Source organism: Mixophyes fleayi, chromosome 3, assembly GCF_038048845.1.
Source record: "Mixophyes fleayi isolate aMixFle1 chromosome 3, aMixFle1.hap1, whole genome shotgun sequence".
Lineage (NCBI taxonomy): Eukaryota > Metazoa > Chordata > Amphibia > Anura > Limnodynastidae > Mixophyes > Mixophyes fleayi.
Window position 1 is genome coordinate 118,064,562 of NC_134404.1, and position 25,998 is coordinate 118,090,559.

At 37.6% G+C, this 25,998-nt stretch overlaps 1 protein-coding gene across 1 annotated transcript in view; it reads right to left on the reverse strand.

Annotated features, from left to right (window-relative positions):
- Positions 1–25,998, reverse strand: part of DLG1 (discs large MAGUK scaffold protein 1) — a 150,511-nt gene that overhangs the window by 37,986 nt on the left and 86,527 nt on the right. Inside the window, 7 exon segments of the mRNA XM_075202242.1 lie at positions 740–896; positions 2,937–2,975; positions 5,106–5,229; positions 15,321–15,465; positions 20,476–20,612; positions 23,559–23,728; positions 25,267–25,391. Coding sequence (XP_075058343.1) covers positions 740–896; positions 2,937–2,975; positions 5,106–5,229; positions 15,321–15,465; positions 20,476–20,612; positions 23,559–23,728; positions 25,267–25,391 — 897 coding nt within the window.

The following is a 25,998-nucleotide window of genomic DNA, read 5'->3' on the forward strand; positions in this document are numbered from 1 at the left end:
GCGGTCTTAATTTCAAAAGATGTGTGCAGCACTATTTGGCTTGAAAGATCATGTATGATTCACATAGCTTCAACCAAAAAATGAATTACCTAAGGGAGGGCAATTATAACTTACAAAAGAGATTCATAAAAGTGAATCCATAAATTACTGTCACTTGTTATATAAGGGGTACTTTAGTGTAAAGCAAAATGCTTGACATTTGTTCACATCCAATATCACTTTTATCTTAATCAAAAATTTCTAAGCTGTATGTAATAATATTTAATACCATGGCAGTAAAATTGTCATTAGAAAAACTTTATTATTATACTGAATTGGAATTGCGAGTCTGAATTGTGAACATTCCTATCCTTTCCCAACACCCTGCTCCCCCTGTTAAGTGTCTCAACACAACAAACATTAGGAAAGTGTCAAAAAGAAAAAGAAAAAGTTAAAGATGAGACCCTCTAGGTTAAGGCCCTATACCCATCTATGTGATTGTGAAAAACAAGTTAATATAAATGGCAAACACACTAATATTTAAAAAAACAAAAAAAACACAACACTACTGTCAGTAAAATCCTGCTTGAACAATCACCTTGCTGTATGTATAGTTTCACTGCAAAAGTCAAGGTGCAATTATATCTTACATTTCCATAAATTATGTCATCTGAGTAACACATTTTTTAAGCACATGTTCAACACAACATTCAGTTTATTTTTCCAAATATAAATAAATTAAAACAAGCTTGGAACATACAGAGATAATACGATCCCCTTTCCTGAGCTCGCCACTTAAATCAGCTGGGCCTCCTGCAAGGATGAAGGAGATAAAGATTCCTTCACCATCTTCGCCTCCAACAATGTTGAAGCCTAGCCCTGTGGCACCTCGATGCAATATAATCTTCCGTGGTTCCCTAGAGAAGAAATGTTTAGACGACATTTAAGACATCACAAACATCAAAAGAATTTATAAGATAGTATGCTTAGATTTTTGAAAAGGCAAGAGACATAAGGAGAGTTACAAATGTAGGGAGTGAAGAGAGAACTAGTCAATATTAGTTGCTTCTTAGAGTTAGCGGAATATTTCTGTTCCAGCCCTGTTTTAAGTACAGAGCAGTTTTTTCATTCTGATGCAAAGGTTACTAATAATATGCTTTTTACCATTACTCCCTTGTTGACTACTACTGTCAGCAAGTCCAAGAAATTGCTGAGGGAATAGAGGATGTCACAAAATCATATACTTCAATCATAAGGAGTAATGTTTCTTATGTTTTATGGTTGATATACAGCCTTGCAACAAACAAGAACAGTGGCAGTGCTGCGTTGAGTACCCAAGGTGGGGAGGGGGGAACGTGCACATACTGTGCAGTCAGCAGAGATGGGGAATGTACGCATACCATTTTGAATCACTTGAATCAAATTAAAATTCCTCACCCTTAGCTACAAAGCCCTCAACACCATCACCCCTTCATACATTTCAAATAATATATCAAAATACTGTCCATCCGGCCCTCTTACATCTACCTCTAACCTGCTCCTTATCTCATCTCTTAACCACCTTTCACTTTCACCTACAAGACTTCTCCTGTGCCGCTTCCCACTTATGGAATTCCCTACCACGCCCAATCAGGCTTCCCAACAGCATTCAAATCTTTAGATGCTCTCTGGAAATCCCACTTTTTTAGAGCTTACCTTATAATACCATTCACACCAATACACCTTCACAACTGTTCCAATCTCCAATATGAGCCATACTCGATCCTCTTGTTTGTGCCCTCTTCCACTTAAAACGTAAGCTCTCTTTTGAGCAGAGTCCTCCATACCTTTTGTTTTCAGGTATGCATTGTATCTCCCTGTTTTATTTATGTCCTGTTTTCCCTATTGTACAGAACTGCAGAGCCCTGTGGTGCCTTATAAATCCACGATAATATTAATACCGTGGTAGCCAACAGAGACGGGGAATGTGCGCATATCGTGGTAACCTGCAAAGATGCTGGTGTGTGCAAACTGTGGTAGCACCCAGTGGTCTTTGCCCTGCATTGTATATTTGTCTTCAAAATGCTCTATGCATTGTATTATTTTTCACTAGAGACTGCATTAAACAGGTCATATAGGGATGTGTTGTATTTCATACTTTGTTTCATTGACATTTATTAATTTTCAACGAGAAAGAATGAGGATGGGGCGAGGGGACGGAAGTCGGGGACTGTAGAGGCAAATTATAAAAAAATAAAAAATTAAACATATACCACACAATGCAAGGTCACATTCATATCACAAAAAGCTAGGTATACATTGTGGAACTCTGCATCTATAATCTTTTCAAGTATGGAAGGGTTTTCATGGCCAATTACATATTTAAACACTTTTCGCCAATCAAAAGATAAATTGCGAGCAGGGCCTTCTTACCTCTCTGTCTGTATGCATTACCCAGTACTGTTTTATTACGGTTTCATCCCAATTGCAAAGCACTAAAGGAATATGTAGGCACTATATAAATAAATGTTGATGAATTAAAGGAGATCTACAGAGCTAACAGTATTCATAGAGATGTTATTTCCAACAAGGAGAATTAAGATTTTTTAAGGGTTAATCACACATTATTGATTTGAAATATTGGTATTAGATGAAGGAAAGCATATGAATATTAGAATGCACTGAAAAGTGATGAATTGTAAATGTCAAGGAGACACACATGACCTTGCTTTACACAGACGCTAGATTGTTAGCAAAATATAGATTGTTTGCACTTATGTACAATTGTACACTATTATGTTTAAGCTTTTCCCCAAATTAAGTTATGTTTAAGACAGCATTTGCAATCACTCTCCAATAAGTACACGCTATTATTTTAAAGTGGGATAAGAGGGTTATTGGTATCCGTTTGCCAAATCTCTAATTTCAAATTGAATAAAGGAATGGGCCTAAAATTCTGCATAATGTAGGGTCTTTACCATGTTTCGATATGATCGGCATCAGTGCCTCCATCATTTCTAGAGGAAAGGAAGATAAAAAAATAATTATAAATGGGCAGATAAGTGAGTAACAATGTAAATCTAAGAGCATTTACAGGAGCCATTTGAAAAGCCATCTGGACCCAGGGCCTTAACTAGGGGGAATGAACTAATGTCTGATAATATTTTAGCTACTTTAAAGAGAATCAAAATTAAAATTCATAGGGTAACCAGGGCTATTATATGCACTTGAAGAATTAATTGATCAGATAAGGAATATGACTGGAAGAGTACTTGGCAGAGATATTCAAAGTATAGGTAAAGTTAGTCTCCCCTCGGCCACAAACAAAGTATGCAAGAGCAGGCATGTTTATTCGCTAACATTTTGTTCACTTTATTTCCATTGGTGTAGGTTCTAAGCCATGACATGTTCTACATGTACATAGTTAATGAATTCCCTCCCACAACTTAATTGATGTTACTCCTAGATGAGCAACCTTTTTCGATCTTTCCGAGGGGTCTATTTGGTCCTGTAACTTGACCAAAATAAGTTTTTCCTGAAATTCCACTATACCTGCTTAGCATTTATTTTGTCTGCCTTGTATGTGCTTGTTTTATGTATGACCTGATTTCTCTACTGTACAACACTGCTGAGCACTGTGGCGCCTTACAAAGCAATAATAATCCTAATACTTATAATAATAATCAACATGTGTTCAGGGCCAAACACCTCAACCTCTTATTCAGGTAATTGAGACCCCAGGTATGAACACAGTATAAGAAATATAAGGCATGTTACTTATCAAAAGAGCCACCATAGAGGTATCATGAGCAGTCCAGATATCGCATTGATGGTGGGAGTGGGTCCAGAGCTTGAAGAAGTGCATTAAATGTGTTGCCAAAGCAGGGGGTAGTCCACCTCACTAGTTAAATACCAGAATGCATTAAGCAACTGGAACTTCACCTAAAATGACCAGACGACCTTAAAGGCTTAGCACTGGATAGGTCTGATAATAGTTGTAAGACAGTCTGTCAAAAGTTTCAAAAGTTGTAGGACAGAGGGGCCTGATCGGTAGGAATAGTCCCTACTTTTTTAAGTACACGTTCCTGCAATTTAAATGAGTGGAGCCTCAGCAGGAGATGTGAGGGGGCCTTCCCTGAGGGGTGTTTGTAGATTTAGGAGTTTCGAAGTCACGGATAGGAGGCCTGCAAAAACCTTCTTTACATCAGCCTCCAGATTTAAAGGGTCCAATAGATTCAAGTGGGCCCAAAATGTTGATATTATAAGATTGAGTATATAGCTGTATACCAAGTTCATAATCTTATCTGGAAAATTAGTAGGGCCTCAGCTTCATCAGATCATGTGCGTCAAGACAAATTCAGCAAACTCCACAGGATCTGTCCTCTGAAAACTTCAGTCTGACATTAAATAAATTGTTTAAACAGACTCGGAACATTATTTTTACAAATATAATCAGCTCTGTCAGGCAGGAAGACTTGCTAAAACCACAATTGGGAATTTTATGTGTATTTATATTTCTTATGCGAGTATCTTATTATGTTTAACCTATTTTAATAAAAGGTAATATTCCATGATCGGTCTGTGTATTCTTCTCTCCGACATCAGTAAGAGAAAAAGAAAAAAAAAAAGAACATAACATAATAATCACTGTTTGGAGGCTTCCGAGACTAAATAAACAAAGAAACATACAGGCGGTCATTTATTATCATCACATGAGTGCAAACACAAAGGGGTTCATTGGGAGTCTTATTCGCAAACAGTAGTCTCTGGTTCACTTATTGTATTGAAGCACTGTAAATTTATTTCACACGTGAGTAGTTGGAAAAAAAAGGAGATGCAAGAAAGTGTGTGGTTATTATTGGATTATTTTTCATGATTATTTACTACACTATATATTTTTCCCAGGCATTTCTTCTCTTCACGATATACAACTGGAGTGGTGGTAATCGTATTACCGATGACCACAAATCCAATGACAATGAGAATGACATTTAAGACATTTTATAAAAAAAAAAGGATATTAAATGGATCAAAAACACCCTACATTACTAATTTTGGGACAACACAAAAAAGCACATTTCCTATGAACTATTAGTAGGCATATAGAATCCCATCATTACTAATACAATCAAAGAATTTATTCTTACCGTGTTGAGTCATCATCTCCAAGCATTACTTTTGGGACAGGAGAGTACTGGCCCGGGGATGGAGGTAGAGGGTGTCCAAGATATCCCGGCGAACTGATATGATTATCCACTTGCTGAGAATATGCTGCAACAGTAGGATGTGTAAAATTATTAAATTACACCACATACAACAGATGTGGCTTTCTTGTTTGTGGTGTACTTGTAACAAAAACAAAAAAGTAGGATGCCAAAATAAATGAAGATGTAAAGTAGGGGTCAAATGACACTGCAGGACCTAGCCCATATAACACTACAAAATTCTCTCTCTCTCTATATAATATAATATGATTATTAATTATAACAACAACAACCATATGTAACATTAGATTTGCTAAAGTCAAAGGCCAAAGTTTCAATCCCAGTCTAGAACATGAACAATTCAATGTAATGTATATACACCAAAATTGTATTGGTCAATGTCCTGGACAGGGACTAAAACCTTGCTCTGTTAGTTTGTGTATCATTTAAAATCAATTTGATAATCGCTATATGTTTAACTTTGCCCGATAGTGAGTTTGCTGTCAACCTTTGAAATGTTAGAGACTACAAATAAAAACACTCTTAAATGGATTAATTTTTATCCAGCTGCACTTAAAGTGGCCTCTTACCCAAAACTTTTAAAAGTTATTTGATTTCTGATCCTTTGTAGTTAAAAAAACAAATGCACTTGAAGAAATGAGCAATTGATTTACTAATAGCGGCTATGATGTACATAAGGTTCAGAATGATCTACAGAAATGTGTACCAATGGATCGCACAACTATTTTGTTGAACATCCTTCAATTGGTTTTAATAGACTTTCAGGAGCACATTTGCTTCAGTTCCAGGAACAATCAAGATGGGAAATCATAAACACTGTTGTGACCCTGTTCTATCTAGAGTTAAACAGGTCCTCCAGTTATTCATAGACAGGGTCAACAAACTTGTTCATAACTACTTACAATTGCCCAAATGCATACTTTTTCAATCCAAACGTCAGTGGTGTACTTCTGTAAAGTGGCGAGCCGCCGGTTTAGATATTTATAGATTTCTTTTAATGGAGGACCAACGTAATGAGATGTTTCTTAAACATAAACTTTAGCTCTAATTTTTTATTTTACAGTGGAGAAGATTGACAAAATGATGCCTCTAAAATGTTAGCCGGATCGTTAATCGTTTCAAACCTTTTCCAACGATAATAAAGTGGACGCTTGTGCAAATACCGCAACTATATACTCCAAACTGTCAGCCATTTAAGCCTCTGCTTCAGCTGGAACTTAAGTGGTTATATAACACTGTACCAGATGACAATAAACCATATTTCAGGAGCTAATGTTTAATTTAAATTATTAACCCTACTTTGTTTACTATGCAGTGTGTTTTAGCACACTTATTTTTAACTTTATTTCTATGATCACTTTTGCTTTAATATATACTCCTTTATCCATTAACAATATGCAATAGTGGAGGCTGGTTATGCTAAATTTTAGAATGTGTCCTTTCATCTACTAAGCATCCTACTCCTTTACATTGATGTTTCACATTGAGGTGCATAAATGCTACTATTTAACAGATAATAATTTAGGTAGTTAGTGGGACAGAGGCGTTACATGTCTGTAGCCCCAGTATATCTTTCACTAGAAAGTCTCACTCTAAGGTGCAGTAAAGTTCTGTGTAATGGTTGCCAAGACAAACATTTCTCACGTTCCTGTCTCTGACCACTTGTTCATCTCATGTTGCACTGAGTAATGATAGTGCTGACTGGCTAAATATGCTGGTTATTTGGGTATTAAAATATGTTCACACATTGGGTAATATATGGGCAATTATTTCAGATTAACTGTTCACGTTTGAATGTCTTGCAAACTGCTGGTCAGAAATTAATTGTCCCATTTTTATTAAAGGGATCACTAAACAAAAAATTCAACCTACCATATATGAAAGCCAGTAACATTAGTGTAATATACCTGTAAAAATGTCCATACCTTGACAGAATAATCTTTTGACAATCTACAGTCATGGCCAAAGGTTTTGAGAACGACACAAGTATTGGATTCACAAAGTTTGCTGCTTCAGTGTTTTTAGACCTTTTTGTCCAGATGTTGCTATGATATACTGAAGTAACATTACAAGCATTTCATAAGTGTCACAGGTTTTTATTGACAATTACATTAAGTTTATGCAAAGAGTCAATGTTTGCAGTGTTGACCCTTATTTTTGAAGACCTCTGCAATTCGCCCTGGCATGTTGTCAATCAACTTCTGGGCCACATACTGACCGATAACCGCCCATTGTTACCTAATGCTTGGAGTTTGTCAGAATTTGTGGGTTTTTGTTTGTCCACCTGTCTCTTGAGGATTGACCACAAGGTCTGGAGAGTTTCCTGGCCAAGAATTTAAAATGTTGATGTTTTAATCCCCGAGCCACTTCGTTATCATTTCTGTCTTATAGCAAGGTGCTCCATGCTGGAAAAGGCATTGTTCGTCACCAAACTGTTCAACGGTTGGGAGAAGTTGCTCTTGGAGGATGTTTTGGTACCATTCTTTATTCATGGCTGTTTTCTTCGCCAAGGGAGTGGGCTCACTCACAATTTTGCGTGGGAAGCAATCGCACACATGAATAGTCTCAGGATGCTTTACTGTTGGCATAGCACAGGACAGATGGTAGCGCTCACCTTTCCTTCTCCGGACAAGAGTTTTTTCAGATGCCCCAAGCAATTTGAAAGGGGATTCATCAGAGAATATTACCAGTCCTCAGCAACCCAATCCCTGTACCTTTTGCAGAATATCAGTCTGTCCTTGATGTTTTTCCTGGAGAGAGTGGCTTCTTTGCTGGCCTTCTTGACACCAGGTCATCCCCCAAAAGTCTTCACCTCACTGTGCGGGCAAGACGCACTCACACCTGCCTGCTGCCATCCCTGAGCAAGCTCTGCATTCCCACAGTTGAATCAACTTTAGGAGATGATCCTGGCACTTGCTGGACGTTCTTCGGCGCCCTGAAGCCTTCTTCACAACTATCGAACTCCCTTGAAGTTCTTGATGATCCGATGAATGGTTGATTTAGGTGCAATCTTACTTTACTAGCAGCAATATCCTTGTCTGCGAGGCCCTTTTTGTGCAAAGCAATGATGACTGCAAGTGTTTCCTTGCAGATAACTATGGTTAATAGAGGAAGAACAAGAATTTTAAGCACCACCCTCCTTTTAAAGCTTCCAGTCTGTTATTCTAACTCAATCAGCATAAGCGTGATCTCCAGTCTTTTAATTTATTGCAATTCATCTGATCATTCTTTATGACATTCAGGAGTATATTTAAATTGCCATCATAAAAACTGAGGCAGCAGACTTTGTGAAAAATAATAGCTGTGTCAATTCTCAAAACTTTTGGCCATAACTGTATTTACATACATGTATAGTTTGTATAGCTTCACAAGTGAATGTAGCACCTTACAAGTACATACAGAAAAACACATACATTAATTTTGACAGTAAGTATCAAGCTAGAGACCTCTGATAAAAACAGACTGCCAATTCATTTGCTAGGCTCTGGCTCACTTAACTTGTCACATACAAAAATGGACCAGATGCCTGGTCCCACCTTAACACACACACAGATCTCTAAAAATGTTGCCAGGAATACTGTTGGCTTTATCTTCAGATTTTCAAGCAGAAAGAAGGGGCCTACAGGGTAAATTACTAACAAGTGCAAATCTGTATTAAAAACTTACAGCGTACAATCATGAAATCGCTTTAATCTGTTTAGTAGAAGTTAAACAATGAATGCAAATTGCTTACTGGTTGCTATTGTTTTAGCACAGGTGTTGTGCCTCTGAACAACATACAAAAACACCACTCTCGGTCTTGTAATAAAAAATTCTTCTTACAGCACCCCAATGACTAGATATTTTAACTAAGCCTATGTTACATACACTTTATGGACAAAAATATTTGGCCACATCTGTTAATTATTGAATTGAGGCGTTTCAATCAGACCCATTGCCAGAGGTGTATAAAATCAAGCACCTAGCCATGCAGTCTCCATTTGCAAACATTTGTGATACAAAACGGGTCGTTTTGAAGAGCTCAGTGACTTCAAGCCTGGTACTGTGATAGGATGCAAACTTTCCAATAATACGATTTCGTGAAATTTCATCCCTGCGAGATATTCTGTCAACCAAGTGATATCATTAGAAAGTGGAAGCATTTAAGAACAGCAACTCAGCCATGAAGTAGAAGACCAGGAAAAAAATCACAAAGCGGGGTTAACTACTGCTAAAATGCATGGTGCGTAAAACTCGCCAACTCTCTGCCGATTCCATAGCTGAAGAGTTCCAAACTTCCACTGGCATCATTGTAAGCACAAAAACTGTGTGGTGGGAGCTTATGGAATGGGTTTCATGGCTGAGCAGCTATATGCAAGTCTCACATCACAAAGACCAATGTTAAGCATCAGATAGAGTGGTGTAAAGCACACCGACACTGGACTGTGGAGCAGTGAAAACGTGTTCTGTGGAGTGGCGAATCACGCTTTTCTGTTTGGCAGTCAGATGGGAGAGTCTTGGTTAGGAGGATGCCAGGAGAACGTTACCTATCTGACTGCATTATGCCAACTATTAAGTTTGGTGGAGGAGAGATAATGGCATGGGGCTGTTTTGGCTAGGTCCCTTGTCTCCAGTGAAGGGTAATCTTAATGCTTCAGCATACAAAGTAGTTTTGGACAATGCTATGCTTCCAACTTTGTGGCAACAGTTTGGGGAATGCTCTTTTCATTTACAACATGACTGTAGTCCTTGCTTTGTGCATTTGGGCACAAAGACATGGTTTGATGAGTTTGGCGTGGAAGAAAATGACTGGCCTGCACTAAGCCCTGACCTCAACCCCATGGAACACCTTTAGGATGAACGGAAACGGAGATTGCCAGCCAGACTCTCTCGCCCAACAGCAGTGCCTGACCTCAAATGCTCTACAGAATGAATGGGCACAAATTCCCACAGAAACACTCAAACATCTTGGGGAAAGCCTTCCAAGTAGAGTGGAAGTTGTTATCTCTGCAAAAGGGGGCCAATTCCATATTAAAGTATAGGTATTTGAATACAATGTTATTACAGTCCCTGCTGGTGTAATGATCAAGCGTCCGAATACTTTTGTCCATATAGTGTATGTCAGTCACATCTGTGGTAAACCAGAACTGGTGGAAGCCCTATTCTGTACCCGCAGCCATTGCACAGGAGGCAGGCTTGCCCTGTATTGTAGCCCCATCTCCAATGCATCAAAGATGTTTCTGTGTGTACTAAATACCAGTAACAGATTCTAATTGTTTTATATAGGGTGTACTGGACATACATTTATGGGGGTACATGACAAGAAGATTGAGAACCTCGGTCTAACAGAGGATAGATTGTAAATTAGCCATTCAAACCAATTTATTAGCGCTGGCAATATGGGGGACACCGTCAGTTATCCTGACTGTAGTCCAGTTAACATACCTTTTCAGAATTCTCCTGGATGCCAACGGGGACATTTTGTCTCTCAGTTGGGAGTTCATCAAAATATAATTCACTTAACATCTCATATTTACGTGTTTCGATGTGCAATTAACTGGTCTTCTGTATTAACACATATCTGCAGTTTCCTTGTTTGTGTGTCCTTGTGTGACTGGATCATATGGCCCACTACTAGGCAAGCTTTAACTGTGCATTCTGGCTGGACCAGTATGCAATGTGTGGAACTTGAGCCATGTATCAGACTCCCACTGTCCTATAGATTCTAAGCAGGGCCCTGTTACCTCTTTGTCTGTATTACCCAGTATTGTTTTATTACTGTGTGTGTTACCAATTGTACACCACTACAGAATTTGCTGGTGCTATATAAATATTGATATGTGGACATAATCCACATAACATATAACACCATATATTTTCATATCATTTTCCATAAACAGTACCTTTAGGAACCGTTAAAGTTTAAACCAGTATTCTACCCATTTTACTACAAAAGTGCATATATGTCAATTGCTAATATCAAAAGCAATCTAAACAGCCTGCAAATGTAAGGAAATCAATTGTTTGCTGACTATAATCCTTAAACCCGCAGAAAAAAAAATATAAAAAAAATAGATGTCGGTATAGTAATACTGATACAAAAATTTTTTTTAAAAAAAAAAAGTTTACAGTGGCTTAGAGGCAACTAAAGGATTCTAAAAACTGTATACTTAATTATCTTCCATGCCCACTATACAATATCAAATAGATGAAAATTGGTCTCTGGCCGACAGAAGGGAGAAAAAAAAATTCAAAATAAAATCCAACACTTTTTATATACACTTTACTCCATTATCCCCACTTTTTATTACCACCCTAAACTGCACAAATCACTAGTGTCACCTCCTGGGAAGCCTGATATTTCAGGTCTCTTACCACTAATCTGTCAGCATTTGTAGACTCCTTGTTGCAAACTCACATTGTGTGTCAGCTCGTACATATAAGACACTCCTCATTTTTAAAATTTGTTTAACACTACTACATGGAAATATACATATCCTTCTTACATGTGACATTGAGCCACTCTGCAAAAATGTTCATTAAAGAAAAAGTATCAATATTGTTAATAGTTTGAGTAAATCTTTAATTTATTTTCTATTTTGAAACATAATTTATTCACTTTCAACTCCAATTGGTACCGCCGTTGGCACTGTATATGCCAATTTATACACTAATTTTTTGGTTTGGGAAGGGGACCTGAATTCAGCTGATCATTTTCTTCATCACCTGAACACCAATGAGTACAATCAAACTCACCAACATCTTCTATATATCTCTTTCAAACAGAAAGCAAAGAACAATTATTTTAATCATAAAAGCTGTTAATAATCAGTCATGGGAAATTAAAATCCCTAAATGGCAACTTCTACATATTCTGAGAAACTAGTATAGTCGAGTCTTTTCAAACACAAGCAAAAACCTTAACTGGCTTTCAATAAAGGGGCTATCGAGATGAAGCTTTATCCATAGGGGAGTATTCAATTGTCGGCGGGATTGCTGAAAATCCCGCGGTCCGCGCACGATTACCGATATTACGGTAATCGTCCGCGGAAAAACATGTAATACGGTAATTTACTCGCTGGATTTCAGCTTGCAGCTCCCTGAGCCGCAAGCTGAAATCCAGCTACAAATTACCGTATTCCATGTATTCGTTTTTCCGCTGTGGGATTTTTGGCGATCCCGCCGACAATTGAATACGCCCCATAGAACTACTTGTGGTCAGTAAAGTTAATAACTAGTCTTTATCAGTCTCCTGATGAAAGTAAAAAATCTAATTCAATATAAGTCTCAATTAGAAGTGAATTATTCATTTTTACATCATGCAATGTTTTAGGTGTAAACTTAACACAAGTGCAGATAAAAAGCCATTCAATTCCAGAATCTGTGATAAATACTGTTAAAATTGCCCCACACATTTTTGCTCATACCTCGTAAGGCGATGAAGTTTTTACAATGTGTAATTTTTATCTGTAAAATGGTCAGAACAACTAATAAGCCCTTCCCTAAAAATGTGTACATCACCACCACCTTTTATATAGCGCCACTTATTCTGCAGCGCTGTACAGAGAACTCAGTCACATCAGTCCCTGCCCAAATGCAGCTTGTGTACATGGCATTACCCTTTAAAGCATAATACTGTGTGAGATGTGTAATATGTGGGGTAGGCATGTTGGAGTATGTTTAATACATGAATCAGATGGGAGTTTTTAAAGATTAGTAGATGTTTGTAGTGTATGTTTTTATATAATCTATAATTATGTATACTAAATATATCTAATGTTTTTTAATTCAGTGCAAATTAGTTGCATGACTATTTTACGCTAGTATTAAATTGCAGTGTGTGCATGGTCATTACTTTTAACTACAAGGTTTTGTGGCGTGCTATCCTTGCAAACAGTTAATTGATATGCGGATTGTGTCGAGTTGCATTTTGTTTGCTATTTAATTAGAAGTTGCAGCAATCTTGCTAATGGAGTATCCTACTGCAAAGTATGGATTTATCGTAAGTCATGTGATGAAGTTAAAAAAAAGTGGAGCTTGTTCTGCCAGTACACAGGTTTTAATTCTGGTATGACAAACTGAAGGTTTTTTTGAGATGCAGAGTCATTTACCAGCAAACTTCCAATATACACAGACCAGTTCATAGGACTCCGCAAGAACCCACACAGCAGCCTTCAGCTTCCTTTAACATCCGCTTTACTCATTCCCAATCATCATACTTTTCCTCCTCAATATATGATTGTAAGCTCTCCTGCATGTGCTCTTGTGTTATGCGCAACAACGTCTAAGCTTTTTAAAGTGTGTCTGTAATTTATTTTTATCATATGTTGAGCTTCTAAACTGAGCTGCATATCTTAGCAACCTTCAAAATATACAAGAAAATATACATCTAGAATGTTTATTTTAGAATAATGATTATTAGTAATTGAAAGCAAACCTATGTGTATATTTGCTACCATATACAAGGCAAATTACTTTGGATTAACAAGAGGTGTCAGATATGCCACAGATCTCATGTTTCTTTTGGCAACTTGCCATAAATATTTGTTAATGTCTATAGGTGGGATTTTTTTTCACCCCTCAGTAATCCTGCCTGAAGTGCTTTTTACAATTGAATTAACTGTGAACTAGAAAACAGCAAAGTCCACTGTACATTACTGTGATGGCAAGTAAAAATAAAGATGGCTTCTAATTGAATTGCCCCCTATGTCTATTTTTACAAAACTTGACGCAAATTTCTACAAAATTAGAAACAGTTGCAAAGAATTTCTCTTTAAAAAAAAACCTAAAATTTTGAAAACATTCATCTCAGAAACCTCTAAAAAAAGAGTGATAAAAAGTACACAGACACTGGACTGTGGAGCGGTGGTAACGTGTTTTATGGAGTGACAAATCACACTTTGGCAGTCAGATGGGCGAGTCACTATGCCAACTGTGAAGTCTGGTGGAGGAGAGATCCAGGTTTCGGGCTGTTTTTCAGAGTTTGGGCCAAGCCCCTTATCTCCAGTGAAGGGCAATCTTAATGCTTCAGCATACCAAGTCATTTTGGACAATGCTATCCTTCCAGCTTTGTGGCAACACTTTGGGGAAGACCATTTTCTATTCCAACATGACTGTGCCCCAGTGCACAAAGCAATGACTACAAAGACATGGTTTGATGAGTTCGGTGTGGAACGGAAATTGCCAGCCAGGCTTCCTCGTCCAACAGTAGTTCCTGACCTTATAAATGCTCTACAGAATGATTGGGCACAAATTCCCAAAGAAACACTCCAACATCTTGTGGAAAACCTTCCAAGAAGTGTGTAAGCTGTTATTGCTGCAAAAGGGGACCAACTCCATAATAAAGTACATGTATTTGAATACAAAGTCACTACAGTCCACGTTGGTGTAATGGTCAAGTGTCCACATTCTTTTTTTGTCCATATAGTGTATATTTAGTAGTTTTATAAACTTAGCATAAATGTGGCATTTACGTACTTAGCAATTTCAGATACTACATATGTAGTCACTCTGGTCAGATAGAAAATAGAATAGAGAACCCTGCACTGCAAGATATGTTTGGCACTGAAACATACTTTTCAATCACTATGACCTGAACCTCTTAATTTAGCGCTTATTGTGAATAGGCAGAAGTTTATAATAGACGTCTTCCTGGAATGAAGACGCCTGTAAATGTAAATATATATATATATTTTATTTCTGCCTTTCCTCACTGCCAGAGTCTCTCGATGCAGTGGAGCTTGAGAGAAGTGCTGGATTGGGGTTAGAGACAGCCAGCAGAAGACCAAGGAAGTGGATGATGAATGACCTTACTGGCATTCAACCTTTGCCTCGCCTGCCCTCCACTATGTTAGATGACTTATTAAAGGGGTCAAATGCTAAAAGCAGTTCCAACTACCAGTAAATCAGTGATCTATCTAGTGAACCCATCTTAGACGATGTGACTAGGATTCCACGACATCTCCAATGTAAAAGTAATGTTTAGGCTGCGCAACAGGACTTATATAGTCCGTTAGAAAGCAATTGGTTAAACAGTAAACATGAAGGCAAATGATTGTTTCATAACATTCAGTAGCTTAATGTGTTTTTTACTGGCAAACAATAGGCAGGCATCTCTACAACTCATAGCATAGCTTCTTAAATATACTTGTGACTTACAGTTGGTGATATCTGGTGGAGCATAACTGTCATTCATGAACATAGTGGTAGGTTTTGCTACTTTGAGATAAACGAAATCTGAAGTATTTTTCAGAGCAGTCACAGCTTCTTCATGACTAACTTCTTCCAAGCACACCAAATTCACCTAGGGCAAAAAGGATAAAAAGAATGTTTGAGGTAAGCACATATGTAAGTTAACTTCATGGACATTTCTATTGTATGTTTGAACTAATGGAGAAATAATAGACATCATTTTGCTGCACATACCTAATTGCTCACCTTTCATGCTATTGATGGCTTCAACACCACAAATAGACCTGGGGGTAAATGTATTATACTCCGATTTTTTTCAACTCAACGGAAATCGGCGAGTTGAAAAAAATCGGAGTATAATACATTTACCCCCTGGAATTTCTTATGTAGCGGGATCTCACCCGGATGCTCCCCGAACCTTTATTCTCCTAACATTCCCATCTAACCCACTCCATCCCTCCTTCCACCAACCCCCTCCCCGGCTCTCACTATAATCTCACACCAGCGCTTTAAAATGGTTGATGTGCTCTGTATCAACTACTTAGTAGCTTGAAATTATTTGAAACCTTTAAGGGTTGCTCAACCACTGCTGGTTTGAACAATGCCTCTGTGCTCACACACTTCAATTCCTCCTAACCCCTTACCCTACCCCTTCTCCTCCTTTCCAATTCCCTTTTACTCTCCCTTTCATCATTTATTTATATAGCACCAGCAGATTCCATAGCGCTTTACAATTGGGAACAAACAGTAATAAAACAATACTGGGTAATACATACATAGAGGTAAGAGGGCCCTACTTGCAAGCTTGCAATCTATGGTACAATAGTTTGATTAACAAGGGTAAGTGCTAGACCACATTGAATATCTGTCCAGCTAGAATGCAAATATTAAAGTATTTAGTGGGCTGTATGCTCAGTCACACTAGTATGTTGGTCAGAGGGTTGTTGGCTGTGTAGAGGGTGGTTATAGGGTAACCTAGGGAGATTAAAAGGGTGGTAGAGAAATATTATAAGCTTGTCTGAAGAGGTGGCTTTTTTTGAGAACACTTGAAGGTTTGAAGACCAGAGGAAAGTCTTGTAGTGCGAGGGAGGGAATTCCATAATGTGGGTGCAACCCGAAAAAAATCCTGCAACCGAGAATGGAAGGAAGTGATGAGAGTGGAAGAGACGCAGATCTTGTGCAGAACAGATGTGTCGAGTTGGGAGATATTTTGAGACAAGTGATGTCGGTGCAATTTTGTTGATCCCTTATCCTTTCTTTTTTCTCTTCTCCTCCTGTTAAATGTCAGAAGAGTTATCCATTTGGGAAAAAATGGAAGGCTTTATCATTCCATCAAACTTTTTGCATGTGGCAAATGCAGTGAAGCTTGCACCTGGCTACGAAATCAGTACATTCAAGACTTAATCACAGGCACTGAAGGGTGGCCATGGCTTGCAAAAATTTTGAGGATTGTGGAATGCTGAATAATGATGGAGTACTGCATGGCTATAGTGGAAAATGCACTCAACTTCAGAAAGATCTAGAAGACAATGGAACGAGCTGATCTCGCCAACTGCCTTAAAAACGCTGAAGGAGTGAAAAGGGAACAAGCCTCATTCTTACTTTTCACTGAAGTGATAAAGGTGCACCTGTATCTCAAGGAGAAACAGCAGATGTACTATAGCAATTTATCCATCAAGCCTTAAGATCTCTGGAGAATTTTGGGTAGACTAGGGTGTATTGATAAAGGGTGAATTTCGATAAAGATTGAGACAAGCCTCCAACTCCAGATTTCTGTGGATCTTTTGATGTTCGTCTTTTGCTTTGTGCATTAAAGAGGTTCAATTTATGTTCTCCATAGCCACTGTTTCAGAACCACCCATTCATTTCTTAAGCATGTACGCAAATCTTTATCCGAATCGTTACAAAGTACTCTTAAAAATGAGAATAAGGACAAGGACGTTCCGTCTTTAACGGACAAGAATTTAAACAGTTTGCATGTAACAGATTGTTGCGATTAGTCTATTTGTGATATACGGCAGTGCCCACCAAGGGGTTATTCTTAAAATGGTAAGATAAAATATTGACAAATCTGTAAAAATGTTTTAACTTATAAACAAATTATATCATTGATCCCTACTGGCAGGCTGCATACAAATGGATGAAGGACAAGTGACATGCAGTTTTATTACCATCATGTTCCGTTGTGCATTTGCTATAAACAAATCATGTGAACAGTCTGTTCTCTACATGTGTCAATGATGCCTGCTACAACTGTTATTTCAGCTCAATCTGCTGTGCTTAGGTTAGAAAGAGGACACTAATCAGTAAATGGTTTTAATGCAAGAAGGAATTGAGCTGAAGTACAAAACACTCATATGTGTGGGGATAACTGAATGGAGAAGTGAGAATTCCAACAAATGGAATAGTTAAGATGAAGACAATGGTTTGACCATAGCTTTCTCCTGAATTATAGCATTTACAAAAATTATGCAATCTGTAGTTAAAAATGCATCTTAATCACTTCATTTTCCGGCTTACACGGCAGGCCTGGACAACACTTTGGTATTTTAAAAGCTGAAATGCACATCATTATCATTAAATATAAATAACCTGTTGATCACTTGACAGTCCATGTAAAACTAGCCGTGTTCGTGAGAGGAGGTCATAAGAAAGATGACAAGATAATTGTTTTGATGCAGTCTGTATAGTAATTTATTCAGAAAAAGGAGGAAGAGGACAGTGATGAGGCTTTGTCTGAGCTGGGGGGGGTTAAAAATGAGAAGTTTTATGTACAAGAGACTACTCTAGTGTGGTGACCGTAACACAAAAGTAAGACTGCAATCAATCAGGGTTCTGAAACCTCGTCATGATGGACTTGGTGGTCTCAGTTGATGAAAATGACTTGGTACTAAAAAAAAATTAAAGTGCTGTAGAACTCACAGGATATCAAGGGAAGTGTTAGAGCTTTTACTTCATACCTATAGTAAACATTAGCTTTCACTGCCCGTTGCATAATTACAATTTTAAAAACAGAAAATATGAACGGTAGGAAGGTTCTTCATATTGCTCATTTGTCTTTTTTTTTTTTAAAGGGCAATTTGCTATTATGCAGCCTCTTAGACATCCTCCTTATGTGCTATGTGCATAACATGAGAAGCTTACACAGTCTGAAACACTAATCAAGAAACCTGTCCATCACAGAGGGTTAACTGCGCGGGATCCTTTAATCAGAATTAATCTTAATGAACTTGAATATAAATTAAATTAGAGTTGGCGTAATGGGAAAAAAACATTTCTTTACAACAGACTAGTAGTGAAGACTTCCCAGCCCCACAGCAAAATTGCACACTTAAATTATTTAGCATACACTAAGGTGCCAACTTAAGGTTACATAATTACTCAAAAATAAATACAAAAGTAAGGCAATAGTTTTACCACACAAAAATATCCCCATGCCATTAGAATATGAAGTAGTAACTTTAATGCAAGTTTCAAAATTCATTCTCCCTCTCACGGACACCTAAAATCCTAGTCAGTCTGTCATGCCTATGGCAAAAAAATAAAAAATCTGCCTTTAGGATGAAACATCCTCATTATAATGCAATCAATTATTCAGTAAGCATTGCAATTGTTCATGAAATATGTTTCATGTGTACATGAATCTCAGCTCAGACAGATAAATGTCTATACTGCACAACAATTATGCTTTGAAAAACAAGATGGGATGAGCAGAAAAAAGGAGTTAAATACTGCTGTTCAACTTCTAATTGGCAGCCTAAAGTTAAGGGTGCAATAAACCGTATTCACTGACTGTAAATAGATCTTACATCTGTACGGGAGGGGGGAGCAAGGAATGGGATCTTTGTGGGTCTATTAGTGGGGTAGGCAAGGACATTGGGGAAAAACATAACTTGTAGAGCTGCTCTAATTTCCGATTATATCCTTCCACTGTCTATTGAAAAAAAAAAAAAAAAGCATCTAAAACAAACCCAACAGCTCATGTTTGCAGGATTTCTTTAATCATACACAGATGACTTGGTCTGCTTGCATGGTTGAGTAAATATTCTGTTTCCACAGACAAAAGTTCTCAAAACATAAGCTGCGGCGAATTGCACCAGGACTGAAATTCAGAAATACTGGTGTAAAATCGGTCACAGCTGGGACCACATAGCCAGAGAGCCTAATACTGTACTGCAACTTTCTGAGATTTCAAACACTTGTTGGCTGCTTAGCCTGCTCTGGGACCGTCATCTGCACATTTATTTTGAAGGTGATTTTAACAAACAGCTGCTTGATAATTCAGCAACCAATCCAACTCTTTGCTACATAGAAGTAAACTGAATTTTTCAGTTCCTGGTTGTTAAACCTCATCATACTCAGCATACAGTGTCCACAGTCAGCATTATTTAGAGCTCAATGTGGAGGCTTCCACACCAGTAGAAGGAAAGTAATGTCATCCTGTATTCATTGTCCCTACAGAAGGACTGTCTAAGATCTCCCCTTCCTGCCTATATATAGATCGGTCCAGTGTTACTTGGATCTAACAGTGCTTGGCATGTCAGCGATATTAGATCCAAGCTGGCAAAAAGGTGTTTAACAGCTTACCAGAACACACACACACACACATTTCTATTGTATCCATTACAATATTATGTCGATATACATGGAGTTGAAAGCCCTCTGTGGTCTGCTGGTGGACCACAAACTGAGTTGGGCTCAGCTGCAGTACATATATACTCCCCTTGGTTCCCTGAATGTTGCAGGTTTGTACAAGCATAAGGTGCAAAAGTCCCCACAACCGAGCAGAGCTGTTCTTACATTATACTAACTAACCAAACCCCACCATTCTGTTGCCCCACTACTCACTTCTGTTTTAGACTCTTTTTTCCCCTTTGTTTTGAAAGACAGAACACAATGTCACTCTTGTAAAAATAGGAGTGGATGTGGCAACATTAGAAAAAATGATTTCTAGTGTCAGACCCATTTACATGCGTTTTACTAGTGTACAAGTAATGAACTCCAGTGGCTATGAATGCTTAGGCCAATGAACCAGTTAATCAAATAAAATTCTTGTTTTTAATAAAGCCAAAACCACAAATTCTTATTTGATTTTAAATATGGTAATACATGCAGTACTTACTGCTAGAAGTTTGTCCCCAATTTGAAGCTTGCCATCTTTGTGTGCTGCACCACCCTCAATGATTTTAGTAACATAAATACTATTGTCACCAGGGATGTGTTGGTTCCCTACACCTCCAGCTATGCTAAATCCAAGTCCTGTATTAAAAAGGAAATAAAAGTAAAAAAATATAAATAAATACAAAACAAAAAAATAAAAAGACATTACATAAAAAAAGATTACAAACTTTAGTTGCCTGTAGGGAAAAAAGAAAAACTTTCTTTGCTGCTGCCCAAGTTATGCGAGTATGTCTTATTTATCAATAAAATCTTATTTGTCAATGAATGCAAAATCTTTGGCTCGTTAAATATGTGAAACGGCTTTAACATTCTGTTACTTGCATTGTATTCATTTCTGATGTGGTCCCACAATAAAACAAGATGTATTCTGAAAAATGGAATGCAATGCAGTGCTAGTATAACGCTAGCAGATTGTGGTTTCAGGTATCAGACCCATTCACACGTGTAGTACTAGCATTAAAAATGCATGAAAGAGCCTCTTGACCCCGAAGCATTACTTTACCAACCTCTGAGGGGAAAACTGTTGTGGCCTGTATCAAAATATAGGCAGACTTATCCCACATTAAATATTCAACTTCAATTAACAAGTTTTGACCCAAAAATTTAAATGGTAGAAACAGCAATTTTTGCTAATTACAGAATGAAATCACCAAATATTAAATCTTATGGAAAAGGGGGTACATCCTCTAACACATGTTGGGCTTATTTTCTTCACCATGACAGATTGGCTAAAGCATTGTTACTTTTCAATTTTGATAAATATGGAAGAAAGATTTTTATCCATCCAATGGACTACCCTTAGAGCTGGATTTCATAGACTGCCTGTTTAGTGGAAAGTAATACATGTCCTGAACGAATTGCTTTTTTATCTTTGCTTTCAGTCACAGAACCGTAATCTCAGAACCATATGCTGTTGATCCTGAAAATATGTGGGGGATAGCAAACAACATATTTAAGTAATACAGTCTATTACATGTAGACAATTAATGTCAATTAAAAAATGTTACGTTTCAACTATAGGTTAGGGAATTTAGACTGTAAGCTCCTATGGGGCATGGACTGATGTGAATGAGTTCTCTGTACAGGGCTGTGGAATTAGTGGCGCTATATAAATAAATGATTATGATGAATTATATGTATTTTTTATAATTGCCATGTACTTTGTATTTCTTCTCATACCCTCTACATAACTCACATAATTAAATGTAAAATGGAAACTAAAAGTTTTAATTATAACCTCATTAATAAGCAACAACCTGTTCAGCTGCAGCTCTGTATCGGTCCATTGAGGCGATGTCCAGCCGCACCTCAAAGCTAATTGAATCTGCCCCTTTAAGTACTTTTCACAATGCATTGTAGCAATTCTGACAGTTGCTGGAACCTTTTGTTTTTTTTTACAAATATAATGTACATTATATTGGACCTATATTCTCCATTCTAACGGAAAATTAGGGGACAACTACAGCATTCTGGAGACAAATTGTTTCTAATCCTTGGCAACTGTTAGGCTTGACCCATTGTTACCTCTGGCTAAAGGTACCTGGAAAGAATTTAAGTGGATTTTTTATAACCGTAAGGAATTTTACAGTATTTTCCTTAACACATAAGGTGGTGGTCTACATAGATATATATATATGATTACTTTAGCAATTTTATTGAGTGTGCTCATGACTTGAGACATGAAATCCTTTTTTTTGCAAGGTATTAATTTTTGAAATGTAATCAAGAGTGTTATTAGTGTAATTTTTACATTTAGATGTTTTAATACATTTTGCAGAGGAAAGTGTTTATAGTAAAGCCAGACATTTTAAAGTATAGCCATGATTTTCTTTGTTAAAGGAATATAGAGTGAGCAACATCCCGCTTACAACAGAGAGGTTTGGTTTCATTAATTTAGATATCTTGCATTCTCAAGCACCTGCTCCTCACGTTTGTAATTTGGAAGACTAAAGTACCTTATTATTCTGGACATTGTTATGGCCAAGTTACAGGCTGGGCAACACTAAACTAAAATGTGGAAGGTTGACTTTAGTAGTAGTGTCTTAATCGGTCATTTAAAACATTCTCAAGAAAAACCTGGTGCCACTGGTGAAACTGTACAATGCAGGAGTTGCAAAACGTGACAACAAAAATTTAAAAATGGATACAGTGTGTGATGACAAAACAGTACTTATGGCCAGATATCATGTATTTATTAAATCAGCCATTTTGTGGGGTATTTAATAAACAGAGAATCACATAAATTAAGTTATAATGCTTAGCAAATATCTTAAATAAAACAATGTTTTTTTTTTTATTATAATTACATATGAACATTAAATACATATAGAGATCAGAATACATTTGATAAAACATATTTGTATTCGGTTCTTCAGTTGGAAGGAGGAATATGATAGCCTGAATGGTCTATTCCATGAGCTATTCAAATACCGCCCACCTAAAACTGTCAATGACACGTCCTTCCATCTATTTTGAATTGTAATGTTTTGCAATGCTCTTTTCTTCTGGTTGCCCAGCAACCTTATCAGTGAGCTAGAGAGTAACTTGTGCCCACATTCCAGTTACAGTAGCTTGCTCAACACAGTCAGACTATAGAGCAAAGCATATTTAAATCTAGAGAGCAGTAACCCAAATTACACAACACTTTAGCATCTATTCAGCCATTTTAAAATTATACTGACAGTGAGAGTGATAAGGTTGAGAGCACCATATAGTCGCATTTTAGTAGAGTCAAGCACAATCCTCAGTACAAAGTTTAGTGGGGTTTTTTCCTATTTTTCTTTATTTTGTTTTACCAAATACAGGGGCATATTCAATTAGGAATCACAGCTGTGCGTGTAAAGTGTCACTACGGAACTGCAACATCGCGGATTTCAGTGCGCACTCCTGTGATGCTGAGGTACAGGGACCCATGCAGCCGGGTGTAATTGAGAGCGCGAATCCTAATTGAATATGCCCCACAGACTGACGTGTGGTAATTGTTAAGACATGAATTAAAGGAAGGCTTATTTATTTCCTACACACCTTTAGGGCCTTTAATAAGCTTTATCTCCATTATTTTCTCAGTTATCGGTTTTCTCCTTCTGACATATAGTCGGACAATAGATCCAGCCTCTTTTAATGCCTCAACAGCTTTGCTGTGTGCCACATCATGAACATCCACATCATTCACCCGTAATATACAGTCATTAACCCTGAGGAGAAAATAGTTTGTATTATAACAAAGGCACCAGCATTTTATATACAAATAAAAATGGAACTCTGAAATTATGTTTCAAAAGCTCACAAGATAATATTGCTTTTATTACTTTCCTTCTGTCAGAGGTTGTGTGTTCCAGTGCAGAATATCCAAGCAAAAAAAAATAAAAAAAAATGGTGTGTTTATATTTAGCTAAATCTATCCACCGTCGCTCTTTCACTCCTCTGCAGCAGGTTGCCATTTTAGGAGGGAAGTGCTTCTCTAACTAAACAAGGCTGACAGTGATTGACAGCTAGGCAGACTGGCTTTAAAAAAAAATGCACAGCGTTGAGTATTTGAGTCATATACAGAATTAGGGCTAGTCTCAGCTTTTTAATCTATATCGAAATCCATCAGAATGGTCCCAAAGATGTGAGAGAAGCTGCAGCTGTGTGTAATGCGAATGCATACTTTCTACTTAACAGTGACAGATGAAGGTCAGGATAATACTTGACAATGTATTTTACAATCTGAACATTTTAGTTGTGAGGTTTACAAGACCTTTAATGCGCTAAAGTCTAGCTCATGACACAAGCAGATTTCAGCATAAGAAAGAATTCAACTGTGTCCCATCGAGCCTAACATAATGAAACGCCACAGGATGTAACAGGACCACAACACCGCTGATAAAGCTGCAATTTAGAGGTATGTGCAAAAATCAGCAATGTATTACTTAAAGCCAAGACGAGACTTTCATGCACAACTGAATTGGACCCTAACAGTTTTTGCATACCTCTCTCTAGAGGGTATATTTACTAAACTGCAGGTTTGATTGATTGCTACAGGCAAAATCTCCACTTTTTCAAACCCGCAGTTTAGTAAATAAGCCACTAAGAGTCATCTGTAGTGCCACGACAAAAAGTGCACTCGTGGCTGCAAGATCTTGTATAACCCTCAGCTGTGATGCCTTAGTCACTTTAAATAAATAAGGCATCACAGTCAGGAAGCAACTGATGTGAATAACATTGATCATCTCGTTACAATGCAACAAGCCAAGGGGTGGGATATATTAGGCATTTATGTGGATGTTACTTTCACATGTACCACCTACCTAAACATTGTTGCAAACAAAATAAACCCTTCAGAGGAAAGGTATTCCCTGATGACAGAAGCCTCTCAGCAGGATAATGGGACCTGCCACACTGAAAAACTTGTTCAGGCACATGACAAGAGTTCAAGGTGTTGACTTGGCCTCCAAATTCCCCAGATCTCAATCCAATCGAACATCTGTGGAATGTGCTGGAAAAACAAGTCCGAGCCATGGAGGCCCCACCTCACAACTTACAGGACTTAAAGGATATGCTGCTAACATCTTGGTGCCAGACACCACAGGACACCTTCAGAGGTCTTGTGGAGTCCATGTCTCGATGTGGTTGAGCTACACAATATTAGGCAGGTTGTTTTATACACATACATACTGCATTGTCATATAAAGGGCATATGTTGCATGGAGTAAGGGGAGTGACTGACCATGACCGATAGAAAACCACGTACCTTAACCTCCCATCTTGAGCTGCTGCTCCCCCAGAAATAATTTTCGTAATAAAAATGCTTGTATCATCTCCAATATGTGGATTATCTGTACCTCCAGCGATGCTAAAACCAAGCCCTGACGTGCCCTGAAAGACCACAACTTGGACAATAAGTACAACGAGAAAAGGTTTATTTGTAATACAATCGAATGGAAAGAGATGTATAATGAATATGGTACTTAAAATGAAGGCAGCTTTGATAAATAATTCATTCACTGGTAAGTTACTACTGTCCAGCTAGCATAGCCATCAACACTCTGGGAAACTTTGACTATAGCAATGTGCAGCTGTATATTACAATGCTGATTTGACAGCATGGCAGTCTGTCCAGTCAGTACAACTGCTCTGTTCATTTGTCGATCCCTGACTGACTGGACACTAGCCGGAAAATTGAGAGCTGCAGGGACTCAGGACATAGACCCCACAAGCTTATGCTTATTGAGAGGGTCGCTCTAATAATTTAATATTATAGAGTAATTTCAAGAAAAAAAAAAAAAAAAGATTTTATTGTTCATAAACAGAAGCAAAATAATCTGTTCACCCATAAAATCAGTGACCCTCAAAAGCAAATAAATTCTCACAGCAAGTCTCAGAAAAGTGTTTCATTAATAAAAAAATATATAAAAATAATAGCAGGTGAAGAGACGTTCTACCACATTCACACAGTAGGCAGGAGAACTAAAGTGTATCATTA